Below are 18,073 nucleotides of genomic sequence, written 5' to 3' on the forward strand. Positions count from 1 at the left end.
GCTACTAAATAATAACCAGATGTATTTTTAAGAGTCAGATCCTTCTTTGTAGCGGGTGACTGCACCCCTGATTTTGCCCCCCCCCCCATTTTGCTACAGTTGGTGCTGCCTGAGTCAAGAGGCTGAACTTGCCTCATGGCTGCTGCACCCCTTGACCTTTTCTAAGTAGAGGTTATGAATAATTTAACTAACCCTGGAAAACCTGTTTATCTTGATTTAGCCTATATATATATATATATATATATATATATATATATATATATATATATATATATATATGAGTGTCTGTGATAGTTCTTATACATTGCTATGCATAGGCACTTTCTTTCTGGCCTGCTCCATGCTAATTACACAGCAGCAGTAGAAGAGGTACACTTTGCTCACCATATGCTGTCATAACTGACCCCAGTATTGTATCGGAGAGATTTATTAACATGTTTCATAGCTTTATTGCCGTTTTGCAGCTGGAACATTCTTCTCATTATTTTCCCAGTGTCGCTACTAAACATAAACCGCTGGAGATCAGTTGGTTGCTGCTAAAACCCTGCAAACTTCTGAACTCTAAAACATGGCCTAAATACATGAAAAATACTACTCCTGACCTAATAATATAAACACAGCAATGAGAATTCTATTTGCAGTCTCGCCAGTGCTCCTAGACCAGAAAATATCTCACCAGTGAATTAATCATCGACAAGATGACATGAGAATGAATTGATATGATCATTCCCAGATAATTAACTCATTCACTGCTTTCATACTAGACCGATAGGGGTACGAAACAACCATTTTATATATCATGTGATTACATTTACATCCAGAAGTATACTTAAAGGACATCAACCCTCAGACATACTGATGGTAGACTGTCCTCAGTGACCTGCTTGTTACCTTAGGGTGGTCTGGGCACTTGTTTTCTTATTCTTCACAAGGTTCTTTATCCTGAGATAATAACTTTTTAAAATATGTAAATTAGACGGTGGCGCTCCGGCCCACATCACTTGAGCGTCTTCTGGCTCTGTATAGTGGTCACCTGTCACCCGGTTGTCTGCAAGTGTTGTGCATGTGCAATTTCTTTGCACAGCCGGTTGGACACCAGTGCGTCTGTACAAGGAAACCCAGAAACAACTTCAGAAAGTGTTAATGCACATGCAGGAGACTTGAAGAGAGCCGGTTGACGTTACCGGCTGTCTGCAGCACTAGTGGGTGGTACATGGCGTGAATACAGATAGTGGGGGATGTGCATAATTTATGGGCAGCCAGGGCAGAATCTGCCCTAATTGTAGCTTCTAATGTTCTTTTAATTATCTAAAAAGGCTTTAAAGGTTATGCAAATGAGCCTTTGGAGCTCCAGGTTGCATTACGGGCTCTTTCACATTGGCATTGGTGCTCAGCTTTGGTTGAGCATACGTTGCGTTTTGTCTCCATTGTCGGCAAAAAAACTGAAGGTTGCATTGCTTTGGTTGCATTACATTGCATTGCTGGTTTTTCAACCTCATCAGTGAAAAAAAATTGATGTTTTATCAGTTTTTATTGCGGACCCATATACTATCTTCTATTGCAGTGGTGGCAAACCTATGGAATGGGCGCCAGAGATGGCACTCAAGTGGCACTGCAGTTTGGGTACTCAATCTCTAAAAGGTTCGCCATCACTGTTCTATTGCCTTCTTGGTTTACAATGTTTGATCCTGGTAGTACATGTCCTTTAACATACAAACTTAGTAGAAAAAAGGAAAAAAAAAGGAAAAAAAAGGAAAAAAAAGATCAATTTGACTAGATTATGGGTCTGTTGGATTGTCTGTCATTTCCTTGTTACATCTTTCATTTGGATAGAATCTGCAATGGAGGGCACTAAAGGAGTCTCTAATGAAGATGTGCACAACACCTTAGCTGAAAAGAGTATTTTGATTCTCTGTCTATTAGGTCCAATAAGTAAATGATATAATAAACCATATAAATTATAGGATATCATTTTAAAGTTGCTTTTACATCAAAGCAAGCCAACTAGCACAAATGTGTTGCCTACAAGATCATCACCTGATAGGTGTAGTGTCTGAGTACTGTATATAGCAACAGCTTTTGAGCAAAGCTCAGGAGTGCAGTATCTGTCGATTTATACAAATGTTCACATTATGTCCTTGAAGCTCTATAGAAAGCCAAATAAAACAGTTTTTGAGAGGGTACAAGACCGTAATTGGACAACCAATCAGTCCTTTACAAATGTGTTATTCGCGCAACCGAGCAGGAACATATTGGTTTTTGTCCACTTATCAGTTCATTGAAAACAAAGCTCTTACAGTCAATCACGGTTATATAAGAAAATCACACACCGGTTTCTAACATTATAAAGAATTATAAAATTGAGGTGTTAGCGACATTTATTAATTTACATTATTTTTAGCAGCTTAAGGAACAACCTGTCCTTGTTTTTTTATTATATATAAATATATATTTGGCTTTGCATAGTCGTGATAATTTCTGTGTGTGTTCCCTAGGAATCAATTTTTAACTAAAAAAGTGCATCTGTAAAGGGCAAAAAAAAAAAGTTTAAAAAACATGGACGTTAGAGAAACACTTGGGAATCAATGCATCAACGTCATATTGTTAACTCATCCATATTGTGCAAAAAAAAGGAGGAATTTATCTTCAAAATAATTACTTATTCATCCTCAATCCGAATACATAATGGTCTTTATGACAGTGACTTCTTCAGATATTCCTAGCAGTATTTGTACAACCACTAACTTAGAGGCGGCAGCGGGAGGCGTCACTTTAGATGCCCTTATCTTCAGTTCTATAACATCTAGTAGTTTTCCGTATCATTTTACAAACAAGAATCTCAGCTTTAACCCCTTAGCCATGTGTGACGAATTAGTACATCACATGTCGGCTGCAGTTGTAAGGAGAAGGAGAAGCATGTTCTGAGCTCCCTTTCCATACAAGGAGGGTGTTTGCTGAATATCACAGCAAAAACCCACTGGTAACAGTCGCAATCGGTGCAAGCACCTATCTCAAGTCTAACCCTTTGATTGTGGCGGCAGCAGTCCAAAGCTGGTGGCGTCTGGACACCATGTGGCTAAGATCATCCCTGTGTCCCCATGTCATCGGGGAGTGATGATCTGTCCCCATTTTACCATATACAGGCAGTCCCCGGGTTACGTACAAAAAAGGTTCTATAGGTTTGTTCTTAAGTTGAATTTGTATGTAAGTCGGAACGATATATATTTTATAATTGTAAACCCAGCCAAATATTTTTTGGTCTCTGTGACAATTGGATTTTAAAAAATGTTGGGTTGTCATCAGAACCAGGATTAACAATAAAGCTTAATTGCAGATTCCTTTAATAACTATTACTGCCAGTGGCAGTATATGGTAAGATCAATCAGCCAACCTAAAAAAAAAATTTCATACAGTCCCCAAAATGGTAGCAAAAAAAAAAAAAGTCAGCTCATCCCACAAAAGTTGACACCTTTCACAGCTCCATACACGGAAGTATGAAAATATTATGAGCACCAGAAGATGGCGAAATGAATAACCTTTGTACAGAAGGTTTTAATTTTTGAAAATGTATTGAAAGACAATAAAAGCAATATAAATGCTATACCCCATGATCATACCAGCCCAAAGAATAAAGGAGACATGTCATTTGGGGCGTACAGTGAAAGCTGTAGAAACCAAACCCCATTTTTTTTCACCAATTTCACAGCATTTGATATTTTTTACCCACTTCCTAGTACACGACATGGAATATTAAATCCCGTCACTACGAAGCCCACACACAGCTCTTTAGATTTAACATTTTTTTTTTAAAAAGTAGAATTTTGAAGGTGGGTAGTGAAAAATGTAAAAAGGGCCTAGTTATTAAGGAGTTAACATTGCATCAGCCTTGTGGTCCTGTCTCCCCACTTCACCTCCTCCACGCTAAATGAGCCTCGAAGAGCATGGAGGGGCATGTGCCTAGTGAAGGAGGGGTCAGGTGCAGGGTGTTCCTGCCCCACGCTTTTGCACTGCCAGGGCCTGTTCAGGTCAGCTATGGCACATTTCTACGTCAGGCTGCATCTAAAAGCTAGTGTATGATCACTCTCTGCCTATGTGTTTAACTCCTGTATCTCTGGTTCTGTAACTCACAAAACTACAAACCTAATGCAGTCTGAACGATCTCCAAAAGCAGGGTTCTAGTTACTATAAAACCAAAGTTAGGGGCGTCTGATGTGACGCTCCGCTTGTAGCCTCTAAACTTGACTCATCTCAGGTAATTTCATATGACTCTTCTCTGCTCCTTTTCATATGATATTTTATAGGTAAGCTGGTGAGATTTCACATAAAAGGGGGAATTCCAAAAAAAACCATTTCATATCCTACCTGAGGCGGTTAGTACTTTACTGAGACAAAACCTGGTGACAGGTTCCCTTTAAGTAATATTTTCTCTTTCTTGAAAAACATTGCATCTATAATGTGTGTTTGTAGATTTATGGTGCATCTAGGAACATTGTACAATAAGCTGTCAAAATGGCCCTTGAGAGAGATGTATGATTCGTGCTCGCAAGGGCACGTCAGGTGTGGCATCGGGCAGGCTTGACTGATGGTTTCTTTATGCAAGCAGTGCCATCTCCATAGTAAGAGAAGCTCATGCGTTTGCATTGCAGTAATATTCGTGGTTACGGCACAAGCAGTTTTTCATTCTCCTGGAGACAACCAGACTCCAGGAGTAAATCTGTGTAATTTAATCTGGTTCTCAATTAAGAATAAACATTGACAGCAAATGAATGGAAAATAAAATCGAGATTGCCGATTACTTGGCTCCCTTGTTATATCTTGCTTCCAAACTGAAATAAAAAGACAACCTATAGAAAATGAGTGGAATGATGAGAAGTAATAGTAGGTGATCTCACAATGTTTGGAGTGATTTCTTTTACTACATTAATGATTTTCAGCCCACTCTAGGTGTTTCTCCTGCAAAATATTTATATTATATAAACGTCCTTGTTATTTTTTTTAAATCAGTCTTTTTTAGTGAACCTTATGCAGTTTTTTAACAACATCATACAAAATACAGCACCCCTCCCCCCAAGAGATGGTCGATTTCTATTTATAATATGAACAAGAAAAATATAGCACTGAAAACAGATTGACTCACTAAGACCCCTTTCTGGATGCTCTTCCATTACATTTGAGTTTCCTATTACTCTGAACCAACCATCTATGAACCAGAGATAAGAGCTTCTAAGTATAATGGCTAACCATTTGCATGACATGGCAATAATGTATGATTTCCCATCTAGGAGACACAACTTTCTCTGATAATAACAGCTGATGAGTGAGTAGAAGGTAGATATGGATAACATTTGTAATGTTTTACTCAACTGGAAAAACCCCTATAAATATATCAAGCATCCAGAACATGACTTGAGTTTTAAGAAGATGAAAGTGCTCACACAGTACAAACTATACCCTTCAAATAAATGTTTCACTGCTGGTTTCTACTACTTATTCAATGCACCATACTCACTATATAAATCCTGTATTTGAAGACTATGTAGAACTTATTGGATTCATTTGCTGTAATCTCATTGGATATGCTGTTAAATTATTTTATGAGAGAACACAAAGCATCATGGGAACTGCAAGCAGCTATAATTTATTCAGCTTTAAGGCAAAGACAGGAAGAAGTTAGTCTCTGCCCACTTCACTGCTGCTTTGGAAGATTTTTTTACAAGTAGCTTTAGAACAGAATAATGCTATAACTATGGAAAGAAACAAGTGAGCAACACAATATGGCCATTGTTATCACATCACAGTTAAGCAACAATAATTATGAAATCAGACTTTAACTATAAGTGGAAACCTGCTGGGGTAACTACAATTATAGTTAATATGTTGGGGTTTGGGAGGCTAGTTCCACTCTGTCATAAGGTGCACTATTTAAGTAAAAATCCCAAAATCTGCCAAGCACCAAAATTTGAAAAACAGTTTTACATTAAACACTAACATTATCGTTATACTCTATGTTTTTAGAAGATTTCCCCGGGTCAGATTATAATAATAATATGCTTTCAGCATATTAATTCAATAATAATTTGCTTTCAGCATGTTGATATGACCTGAACGATTGAATCAATTACCTATAGTAAATAATTTTTATGTTGTCTTCTTTAACATCTCCATTTACAGTTTAACAAATGATGTTACAGAAAGATAAAAGTATCTCACTTCCCGATATTAAAGGATTTGGTCATTATGCTCTGGTGGCATATCGAGCTCCATGACATCTGGCAGAATTTTTTCTTCTATTGCGGGGTTTTGCAACAGGATTTATAGATAAGAATGTTATAAAATAGCTTATACTTACCTTCCAATTTCCACACAGCCACAGCCACCACCACTTGTTAGAAGCTGTCCTGATGAGGAACCAACTAACAATGATGGAAGCTTGCAATTTACAATATACCTAACAATGGCTGCAGACAGTCTTTCTTATCTACTACTGGTATGTTGAATACTACTTATCCCTTATTATATATATAAAAAAAGAAAGAAGATGCTACATACTGGTAGTTCGCTTCAGGTTGTAGATTCTCGATTACATAACTTGTCACATTCTCTACTGAGATGGTAGAGTCTCCCAAGTCTATGTGGTAGGCAATGATTTCTGATCCATTACAGCAAGGTTCTTCCCAGCTTAGTAGTAGGCACACCGATGAGAGCATGGTACATGATTCTAGATGGGCTCCATCTATTACATAAAGGTTAGACACTGCATCTGGAACAGAAGATGGTGTCCTGCAGTTCACTGCATCACTAAATGGTCCAACTCCAGATAAATTTACTGCCTGTTAAAAGAAAGAGAAAATATCGGTCACATAAGTAGAAAAAATATATTATGGCATTTAGCAATCAGAAACCGCTACAAAAAAATATTGTAAAAAAAACAATCTAAAAAAACTATGTGATAAAATAATAAAACATGTGGCACTCTTCCATTCATTTACCCGCTTCTATACTGTCATCCTATCAGTTTCCTTCACATAGAAATTGCAGCCATTAACTGGTTTTGCAAGCCTGACACATCACTACGGAGTCTGGTGAATCCAACATTCACATGAATTATGTTTGTAACATCACTGCTGTTATAGCAGAAGCCGTGGTAGGGCAGAGCTGAAGTGGTATGGACGGGTTATTACTTGTAGACTGATTTCCGTAGGTTGTGGTGGAACCAGATGTTATCATTATACATTTCTATACAATTTAATGGGTCTTTGGCTTCAGGTTTATGAACTCATTGGGGATAGTGTATCATTACTCCGGCTTTGTCTGTCTTTTTTTTGGGACTTTTCTTGGCTTTTCTGCTGGTCAGATGTTATCTTCAATTTAACACAGCTTTCCCATCTACAGAATTTGCTGTTGTCCAGTGGCTGTTGAATGAAGACCTGGCTGAAGCATAGATTTCAGAGTGAAACTCATTTTATCAGAAAGGGAATAAGAAAAAAAGTAACTAAGAAAGCAGAGAAAGAATCAGTATTCACTAGTACTATTATATCTGAAAAGTTAGTCGATCATTTAATTACTTTTAGACTGATCTTATGAAATTCATGTGAAAAAATTAGAAAACAAGGAGCCAGTCTGATTTCATAGCCCACTAGCTTAGGGTCATGGTGTGAGTAGTATACTCAACCCACATCTTACTTCTTCTCAACCCACCTCATCAGTTCCCCTGATGAGCCAATATTTCTTGGTGAAACATGCCATGTCAAGTAGTTCACTTGTTTGTTTAAAAGAAGCTTAATGCATTTATTTAAGAGGGACCTTATGATCAGACAGGACCCAGATTAGAGTAACGTTCCAGGCAGGGAGGCAGCCAACTTGAAGCCAGGACTGCCGCTCTGAAGCTAGGCTGAGGATAAGTTAGGTTACCGTAGTGCCATAATAGGCATTAGTCGGGTCCCCCAATTATATCCATGTTTCTATATTTAATGTTTTCAGTGAGCCCCGTTCTTTTTAGGAGTAAAGGCATTCCCCGGGTTATGTACAGGATACGTTCCTTAGGATTGTACGTAAGTTGGATTTGTATGCAAGTCAGAACAGGTATATTTTAGAGTTGTAGCTCCAGATAAAAAAAAAATATAAAAAATTTTGTGCAGTCATGGGAACAAGGATTATCAATAGAGCTTCATTACAGACACCTTACAGCTGATCATTGCAGCCTGGGATAAAGTAAAACATCCAGAGATCTTCACCAGAGGTCACAGTGGTCAGAGGGGTCCATCTGCAACTAGGGGTCGTCTGGAAGTCGGATGTTAGTTAGTAGGGGACCGTCTATATATGTCTAAATGAAATAAAGGTTATATTTTATTATACTCCCATCATTTGGATGAGTCGTTATTAGTTTTGATGGAAGAGAATAGCGAGGTTTCCTCCGAAAAACTTTTTTTTTCTGCGAGTTACAATGTGGACCAATTTATGAAAATAAAAGGAAGCATTTGGTTGTAATTGTTGAAGATGACAAAAAACTTTTCCTTTAATAAACAACTAAATGGGATGTAGCTTATTTTGTAATACATTGTATATGGAAATGTGTGAGAGTTAGTATGTACTGTATATAGTGTTAGCATGAGGGTGCAGCGGGAGTAAAGTAGCATCAGCTGTCACACTTTGTGCTTGCAGTCTGTAACCAAGAAGACACATAGTTTTGCACAGTAGCTGTATACAAAAAAGTGTAAGTGGTTTCCACACAAAATTATTGACATATTTGCCTCATTATTTTCTTGTAAATGCAAAGAACAGTTGCAAGTGGTGAGAAATATCCCACCACAGTCTCCACTTTCAGTTCATCCAGACCAATGTTTTCATGTGAAATTGTTCAGGCCAATCCAATCCTTTATCTTGATGTTTCCAGTTTATATCATGGGTCAGAGAAGGGGGCAGAGAAATCAATCATTTCCTTCAGTTTACACTACAGCTGGATGAAAGGCAAAGTCATGGAGGCACATTGATCTTCTTAGAGCAATTTGTTCTATTTTATTTAGATCCTTGGCAATAGGCCCCATTACAATAAACGACTGCAGAGCACCATCCACATGTTACTGGCTATAATCACCGGCACAATATTATCATATATCAAAGCTACACCGCAATGCTTTTCAGAAATGTGCCGCTGCCTCTGATAATAGTACCCGACTTCTAGAAACACTTATAAGCCTTAGAAGGTATATGGGTAGAAGTCCTACGAGACACTGAACAGCTCCTGTCTTGGGAAGTGTTTGGCAGTCTTAAAATAAATATGCCCACGCAGACAAGTGACCCCCTACCAGCAATGGCGTGACTTGAAGCTGATGGGCCCCTGTGTACAATCTGTGCCAGACCCACTAGAATAATTTATGTTTTCTAGTACTAGTCTTCTCATATGGGAAAGTGACAACTTATGGGTCCCCTAAGCCTCTTGGGCCCGGTTGCGACCGCACCCTCTGCACCCCCTCAAGTTATGCCACTGCCTAGAGGCCCAGGGGTCTACATGCTTTTTATTTAAACAAAGTATAGGTTACAATAAGGTAAATAGATTGCTGTCAAGTAGCATCTGTAAACCTAAAAGAACAAAACCAGGAAATTTTTTACCCTGTGTATATTTTACAACAAATATTTAAAAATAATGAAATGGATTAAACTATATACTGAAAGAAAATCAGTTTTTACTTACTAAATGTATATTTGCATTTGATTTTCTGTGGATATTTTGCTTGAGCGGCTGTTAATTGCCGTCAGATGTTTTACAGGAGCCTCGCCGACTACATTTACCTGTAGACTGGCTTTTTATTGACTTCTATTGGAGGGTGTTCTAGGTATGATCCTTTTTAGGAACAGGTTAAAAAGTTTTTCACTACGGGGGGACCATTTTTTATAGTAGTGACCTATTTATGGTCAAATGGTCTAAACATCCCATTGACTATAATATAGTTGTATCTGTCAGTATTCTCAGGATTCTTAACAGAATCTGCAAGGGCGGCTCCATTACATAGATGTGAACAAAGTCTTAGCTAGTTCTTTTGTTGGTTCTGTAAACAAGACATTGTTGTGTCCTATTAGACCAACTATCTTATGGTGAATCTGCTGTTACTCTATACAATATAAATCAGCCACATCTCCATTCCATATGTCAAAGTTGTTGATAACCATCTCTGCTATTCTTTGCATATGGCCTTTTAGGAAACCTTGGTATACTGCCATCAATATATATTACAATGAAACACAAAAATAGCCCTGATCTGCAGACATGAATGTGAATATTATGTATGTGAAGTAGAATCCAAGGCTGCCCTCACTAATGTGCAGTTTACTCGACAGTGATCAGGCCTGTTAAATTGACAGGATCTCTAGTACATTTCTTCCATGCCGGTTGCTATAGCAAAAGGTGCTAATATAGTTTCAAGAGATGATTCAAAGACGTTCAGACAGAGGTAAATACGGGTTTCACTTTGCTTTAGGCGCACACTTTATCTAGACTGGATGCTTAGTGCGCAATGAGCATCTTGCATCATTTTCCAGCCTGGTACTGATATTACAGTATGTGACCTATTCCACGTCTGAAGGACTGACAGTTTTATTAGCCGGGAAACAGCTAATAATTACTTTTGTATATTCTCTATATATTTTATATTCTGGATGAATAAATCTCGGATAGATCTTCTAATCTGTAATGTATTTTTTCATTACAGTAGAGTCATCTTCTGTTCACCTATGTAAGCATCCTAAATGCCGCATACTCACTTTACAAGTAATAGGGCAACGCTGATGGAATACAGCATCTTCCAGGCGCTTCCAAGGATAAAGATTCTACTATTTGTCTCTCACATACAGAACGGTGACGTTTTAAAGAATGTTTTCAGTGCAATTTTGGAAAACAGAAATCTGCCCAAACAAATGGCATAAGGTGACTGTATAAAGTATGTTATCACTGCAATATTACTAATGCAGCAAACATACATTGGGAATCTTATGTACTATGGAATCTTATGGAATCTAATACACCCTCTGCTGGCCAGGGAGGGGTAGAGATAGGAGGCAGTTGTGTGTGAGATGATGGGCTTTGTATGTTTTGTAATATATATCAGTGGTCCCCAACCTTTTACCAGTACCCCCCAGTGCCAGCTGTGCCTTGGCACTTCTAGAAAAGGGAATGGTCATTGTGGCTAGGTACTACTGTCTAGCGCTACCTAGCATTAGTAATGCAGAGCCGGCTGTGCGCGGCTCTGCTGTTCTGGGCAGCTGATGCTCTGCATCACACATGGCAACCTGTAGCCAGGGCTCGGATCGCAGTGTTGCATGCACAGCTATGCTATCCATGGCTGCGACTCCTGTTCTACGTGAGACAGGTCACCCAGAGATTGGGGACCACTGCTATATATCACTGATTCACCTGATCTTAAATAGAATGCTATTAAAAGTTATGTTTTAAATTACCTACACCCTTACATTAGTCAGTGATCCTCTCCTTATTGTAATTAGGCGTCTCTATCCTATTGTATCCCAATATCAGTAAACAGTAGAGTTTGGAAATCCAAGAGTCAAAATAAGATACTGCAATAAACTACAAAGTTCACAAGCATCAAGCAGTTCTAGTAGTCTGCTGGAAGTTAGGACATCAAAGTTGACCCATGTTTTCCATATCTCTATAATGCTACCCAAACAGAGAGCTGACACTACATTAGAAACTACATTTTATTCCATAAATATGACTATTAAACCCGATCAATTTCCTCATCTGTGACGTAAAATATGAATAAAGGAATTGTGCTTTTTATATGGTGTCACACAGAAATGATGAGAGATTCTAGATATCAATTTGGAGTAAATTGAGCCCGATTTTTAAAAGATTTCTTTTATACCTTTTTTGGGCAATGTTTGGTGAAGAAACACTACAAAGCAACACTATGGGGTCTAAAGAGGAAGTCAATTTGTAGTTCTTAATGTGTTGTCAAGGCAGTATGCAGTATTTTGAACAAAAACAGCAATTTTGTTGTTAAATAATTTTAACATTGGTACCAGCACTTTACGCTAGAACTCAAACAAACACACAAATACCAAAAAAACATCAAATTATGTGTCCACCCATGGAAGGAAGTCATTAAATTATGATAGCCATTTGTGACATAAGAAGAGCTCGAAATAGACTGAAATTGTAACAGTAGGAGGAAAATACCCTCGAGAAACCCTTGTCGAAGATTTTAGCAAAAAATAAGAGAATGTGTGTGGAGTAAAATGTCATTAGTCATACACATAACAGTGAGTCAGAAATTATGTCAACACCCAATGATTACTACTCAAGGCTGATGGCCAAGGGTTCATTGTACCTGTAAGTAGCAGTCCAATAGTCACTAGAGCGAATTCATCATGCCTTGTATGCCAGTTTTTTGGCTTAAAGCCCATTAAAAAGTTGTAATTCCTTGCACATGGGCATAAAATCGCAACTTTTCCCACTTTTTGTCACCTTTAACCCGCCCCCTTTATTGAAGAGTGGGTTTGTTGGGGCAGGGAGCCTGTTACTATAGCCTATGCTAGAATCCTTAAAAAATTCCCCTTGTTGTTCCTTAGGTGAAGTCAAGATTCGCTCAAAAGAGCATTGTTCTTCAAGATCCAGGTTAGCTATCCAGCTGCTGTGAATCACTATTAAATCCTCTCCTCCATAGAGCTTCAGTGTGATATGATACTTTTGTGAGTGAAAGGCAGTTTAGGAGTGAGGATAGTAAATACCAAAGAAAAGAGAGAGGCACTTTACCTCCTCTTACACATCTTACTGTTTTTTTTAAAAGTATATTTTCTTTATAGTAGTCTGGTTTTGTACATATTTTAGAGGAAATTTAAAATTTTCATGTAATTTTTGAATTTTTTTACTGTTTGATGCAAAGTTGCATGAAGGTGGTAGTGTTTTTGTATTTAAAAGTTATTTCCGTATACATGTCAGGGGGAGATTTCTGAAAAAAAATTGATTTTGACAGAATAGGAGCTTCTTACTTTGTGTGTAACATATTTTTAAACACATTTGTGAATTGGCATATTTTTGTTTTAGCATTCTTGGGTGTCTAAATTCTTGTTGATCTTGTTGTGTATTGTGGTATATATAAATCTGCTCACTTGTTATTTTTAAATCCCTATTTCTGCATAAACCTCCTCTTTGATATGCGTTTTATGTAAAAACGCCCAGTTGCCTGTAAAAATTTATAGGTTTTAGGGTTGCCTTTACTTTTTCTGTTTTACTGCTATATTTTGCAGTTTGTGACTGTCTTAAAATTTCTAGATGAAAAGCAGATATTTAGTTATTTTAGTTTTAGTGATACCGTATTATGATGATTAATTTATGCGAACATATGACTATGAGGTATCTGAACTCTACACATGTTTATCTATTACATTTAGGAATGTGCAGGTAAATATTTTCTGTTAGGAGCACAAGTTTTGCCATGAAAGTAAAATTTTATGTATTTTCAAGAAAATTTTACATTTTGAATCAAAATTGCATAAAAGCGCCTTTGTCTATAAACTCTTTTATGAAATTTTAAAAATGGGGCAAGAGCCTGCTCTCAGAAAATATATGGTTTATTGGTGTTTAGTATAAATCTGTTGTTTGTAATTTCGGTTAGATTTGTAAGCATCAAAATTGTAAAAATAGCTTTATCCAATAATGCAACAAAATTTCCAGAAATGCCTGGCAGCATTTGGCATGCTAACATTTCCAAATTTGTAGTCCAATAACATAACGGAATGTCACCTGTGTCAGGGTTCGTGGTCAGTGGACCCCCTGGGCCACCGCGGGAGATGGTACTAGCTGACACCTGGGACCGGAATCTAAGTGGCACCTGGTCTTCACCAGAGCCTGCCGCAAAGCGGGATGGTCTTGCTGTGGCAGGGTGGCACCAAGTCGTTCCACAGGTGCGACTAGCCCGCAGTGGCAGCCGAGGTTGCAGTAAAGAATCGGAATCCAGGCTCGAGGTCAGGAAGAGGCACAAAGTCAGGGCAGGCGGCAGAGATGCAGAGCTCAGATGTCAGGTCCGGGAACGACAACAGGAGATCAAAGTAGGCAGGTACAGGAACACAAGGAACAACACAAGGGAGCATTCTCTTAGGCAATAGAGCTCAAAGATCCGTCAGGGGATCCTGGGAAGTAAGGAAACCTGGGAGTGCCAGCGCCAATCAGAGGTGCGCTGGTGCCGGCACCCGCGTGTCCCCACTCCCTAGCGGAACAGACCGGCCGGAGCAAGAGCGTGGAAAGGAGAGTCTGATGCAGGGTCCCGGGGGCAGCGCCACAACGGAGAGGGGCACGGGTGTGCCCACGATCCAAGACATGGATCACAGGGGCACCCGTGACATCATGCCTGTAAGCATTTAATACTTTAAAGGAAATCTACCAATTAATGTTATGCATTGTGAACCAAACATTACCTGAGAATGCTGTAGCTACACTGATGCAGAAACATATCTTGTTTATTCCCTGAACTAAACAATTATAAAATTCTGGTTGCATACTGGCTGCTTTACATAAACACATTACTTCCACATACACAGGAGCTGCCTAAACTATCCAGAGAGGACTTACAGTATCAACCTGATCTGGATGACTCATACACAGCAGCTGGGGGACGATGCAGCGATTGATTACTTCTGCCTGTCAGGGACAACACAGTGATTACATCATTCTCTGGAGGAGTGCATAATTAGGGTAAAAGGAGAAGCGCCAAGCCAGTGGTATTAGCGACAGAGGCCCATTATCATAATTCTATAATTATTTTTCTGAAAAAATGTTCAGGGGTTAAACAAGATTTGTTTCTGCATCAGTGTAGCTACAGCATTCTCAAGGTATGTTTGGTTCATAATGCATAAAAACAAATGGTAGGTTTCCTACATTTTATTTGATAATATACATTAAAATTCAGAAAAAAAGATATGGAAAATAGTATGGTGAAATGAAAAACAATAGCAGATATCATTAGATCTGTTTTCTTAACTTGGAAAATTATTTATTAACAGACATATATTTCAGTAAAGTGAGATATGTAACCTTTCTACACATACCTGAAGCTGGCACCAGTATTGCGTTGCAGGTGATAGATTAGACACTTGAAAACTTGTATCGGTGCCGCTGTAAACCAACTCTAGAGCATCCTCTTGTTTTCCCCACTGTAGTCTATATTCTGAAATGTCTGCACCATTGCTCTCAGGACTCTGTTGGGAAAAATAAAAAGATAATCATTAAAAATAAACCTCCAAATAATTATAGTGAAGTAGCTCTGATAGCAGGCGAGATGGCACACAATGCCTATTACGCCCCAAGCAACCAATAACCATTTGTTCTACCTGACGCTACATAAACTGAGCTGGCGATAGCTAACCAATGCCATGCTCCAGCAATTAGCCATCGCTATGCTGCACATGACAAGCACATGGAGCGGGATCACATGCCACTATGAAATCATGGAAGAGATGCTGACTTATTAGCAGGTTACTTTAGGATTTGCAATGCAAAATTTCTAAAATTAACATAAATTAGAATAAAGATTAGAATTTGAGTGGAGGTCACATGAAAGTATTTCATTAAAAAAATGTCAGTTTTCTTTCATATGTCACAAGGACTATGTTTCTAGGAATATCTTTGACAGGAACATGGGATTCAAGCTTCTTTATACTATAACCTTTGCCTGGCACATGCTGCACCCAATCAGCCTTACACCCCAGAAACATCTCTCCCTCCCTACAAGAAAAATCTAAGGACCTACTGAAGGTGTTTCTTTGCGCATACATTTGCATAACAAGGAAATAAATCTTCATTATTAGCTGCTCCCTGTAAACGGTTGCTCTATGGAAAAAGGATCGGGACTCCATGAATCTGACATTTCCATATTATTGAACTGCTAAAGTGTAATAAGCAATATTGAAGTGTTCCGTCATTACTTTCTAATATTATCACTAAAAGTGGCCACACTCCACGTGTCCTCAATGGTAATAGGGACACAAGCCACTGTAAAACAAACCCAATCCTACACAGAATGTTTCTCCAGACATGTGAAGAAGGGAGAGGACTCAGAAGTCCCAGCACAAATTAGATGGTCAGTGGGTCTGGCTGAAATGAAGAGGTTCACCTAATATAAATGTGATATATAGTTGTGCTCAAACGTTTGCATGCCCCCGCAGAATATTGGGTTTTTTTTTTGGCCCTTTTTTCAGAGAATATTAACCTCTTTACGTTGGAGCCTTTTTCATTTTTAGGTGCACAGAGGGCTTATTTTCTGTGTAATTTTACTTCTCAGTGAAGGTATTTATAAACCCATGCTGACTACTGGGAAGCTGGAAAAAAAATTTAAATGTGGTGATATTGGCGAAAAAAAACATATTTCTTCCAGGCACAGTTTTTAAGGCTTTCACTGTGTGCTTCAAATGATACATCTACATTATTATTTGGTTCATGATGAGCACAGTGTTAATACATTTAAAAAAAAAATTAAATGTGCACGAAAAAAAAAGTGTTTCACTACCTTCTGGCCCTATGAACTTCTTCATATCTCATTGTACATCTCAAGATAAGCTGCTATTTTTATTGCAACAATTTTGAGAGCTGTGCGACCTTTTGATCACTTTTTATTAAATTTGTTATGTGATGTAAAATGGCATAAAAGTGAAGTTTTGGACATTTGGGTGCTATTTTCAGTTATAGGGTTCACCACCTTGAATAACTGTTTTTATAATTTGTTAGATTGGGCATTTTGAGACACGGTGAGACACCCAACATGTTTGTGATTTTTACTGGTTATTTTTATATCATTTCTAGGGAAAGGGGGGGGGGTGTTATTTTTAGACCCTCTAGGGTACTTTTACCCTTGACACTCTGATTTTTCCTACCCTATATTACAATACTACAGTACTGCGTTAAGAGGTTAATGATACCACAAAAACAGTTTTTCCACTCACGGTAAGTGGTTGGGTGAAGAAATTTAATGTCAAGCTACTGGGTTTTCTCTTTTTAAATCATAATAACAACCAAAAACATCTCTGATAAAAAGTTCTCATACCATGGTGCTTTTTTCCTGATACCATGCACAGAAGTTTACACAAATGGGTTTGAATGGGGACTTTCCTCACCTATGACCTGTTTGGTGTAATCAGTGGATGTGCATCAAACTTTTGGCCACAAAGTTTGAGGTAAAAATGAATGCAGCACGTTATCAGCAAATACTGGAGGCAAATTTGCACTTATCAGCCAGGAAGCCGAGCATGGGATGTACTTGGACTTTCCAACATGACAAAGATCCAAAAAAACCAAAACCAAGTCAAACTGTCATTGGCTACATCAGAAAAAAGTGAAGGTTCTGGAGTGGCCATCTCAATTTTTCTGACCTCAATATCACTGAGCCATTTTGGGGAGATCTTCAGCATGCAGTTCATGCAAGACAACCCGGAATTTACCTAAGGTTTCAGAATTACCTTTGTCAAATGGTTGAATGTCAAACTGCTAAGCATTGTGTGAATTGGCAGCAAACTTCACAATTTGTTAATCGTATAGAATCTGCTGATTAGAGGATTGAGTATTTGATTGCACTTGAATTCCGATGCTCTAGTTTAACTTAAGGTCCTACAAATGTGTGCATATGTCCTGTCTGCTTTATATAATACAGGCAGTTCACAATTTAAGAACAACCAAGTAACAGACGACCTCTAGTTACAAATAACTCTATGCCCAATGTGATCTCTGTTGAAGCTCTCTGGATGCTGGTATTCTACTGAACGGTAGGACCAGGCTGCAATGGACAACATAAGAATTATGAAAGGTGTCTGTACTGAGGCTTTATTGTTACATTACAACCCAAAATTATATAAATCCTATTGTCATATGTATAAAAAAATACTTTATTTGGAATAACACTTACAAATTATACAAGTTCTGACTTACATACAAATTCAACTGAAGAACAAACCTACAGAATCTTGTACATAACCCATGGTCTGCCTGTACCAGCTCTCTTGATTTTGTAAAGAGAGTAAAGTAGGTAAGTAAATGGTTCTATGTCCAAAATCTTATGCCTTAAATACAGCAAAG

At 38.2% G+C, this 18,073-nt stretch overlaps 1 protein-coding gene across 2 annotated transcripts in view; it reads right to left on the minus strand.

Moving 5' to 3' along the window:
- Positions 1-18,073, minus strand: part of FNDC3B (fibronectin type III domain containing 3B) — a 188,027-nt gene that overhangs the window by 26,582 nt on the left and 143,372 nt on the right. For both annotated transcript variants that reach the window (XM_072142793.1, XM_072142794.1), the window contains exons 21-22: positions 15,058-15,207; positions 6,550-6,830 (exon numbers count right to left, since the gene is read on the minus strand). In XM_072142793.1, the coding sequence (XP_071998894.1) occupies positions 6,550-6,830; positions 15,058-15,207 (431 nt within the window). The remainder of the gene's footprint in view (positions 1-6,549; positions 6,831-15,057; positions 15,208-18,073) is intronic.

This window comes from Engystomops pustulosus, chromosome 3 (genome assembly GCF_040894005.1).
Source record: "Engystomops pustulosus chromosome 3, aEngPut4.maternal, whole genome shotgun sequence".
NCBI classification, from domain to species: domain Eukaryota; kingdom Metazoa; phylum Chordata; class Amphibia; order Anura; family Leptodactylidae; genus Engystomops; species Engystomops pustulosus.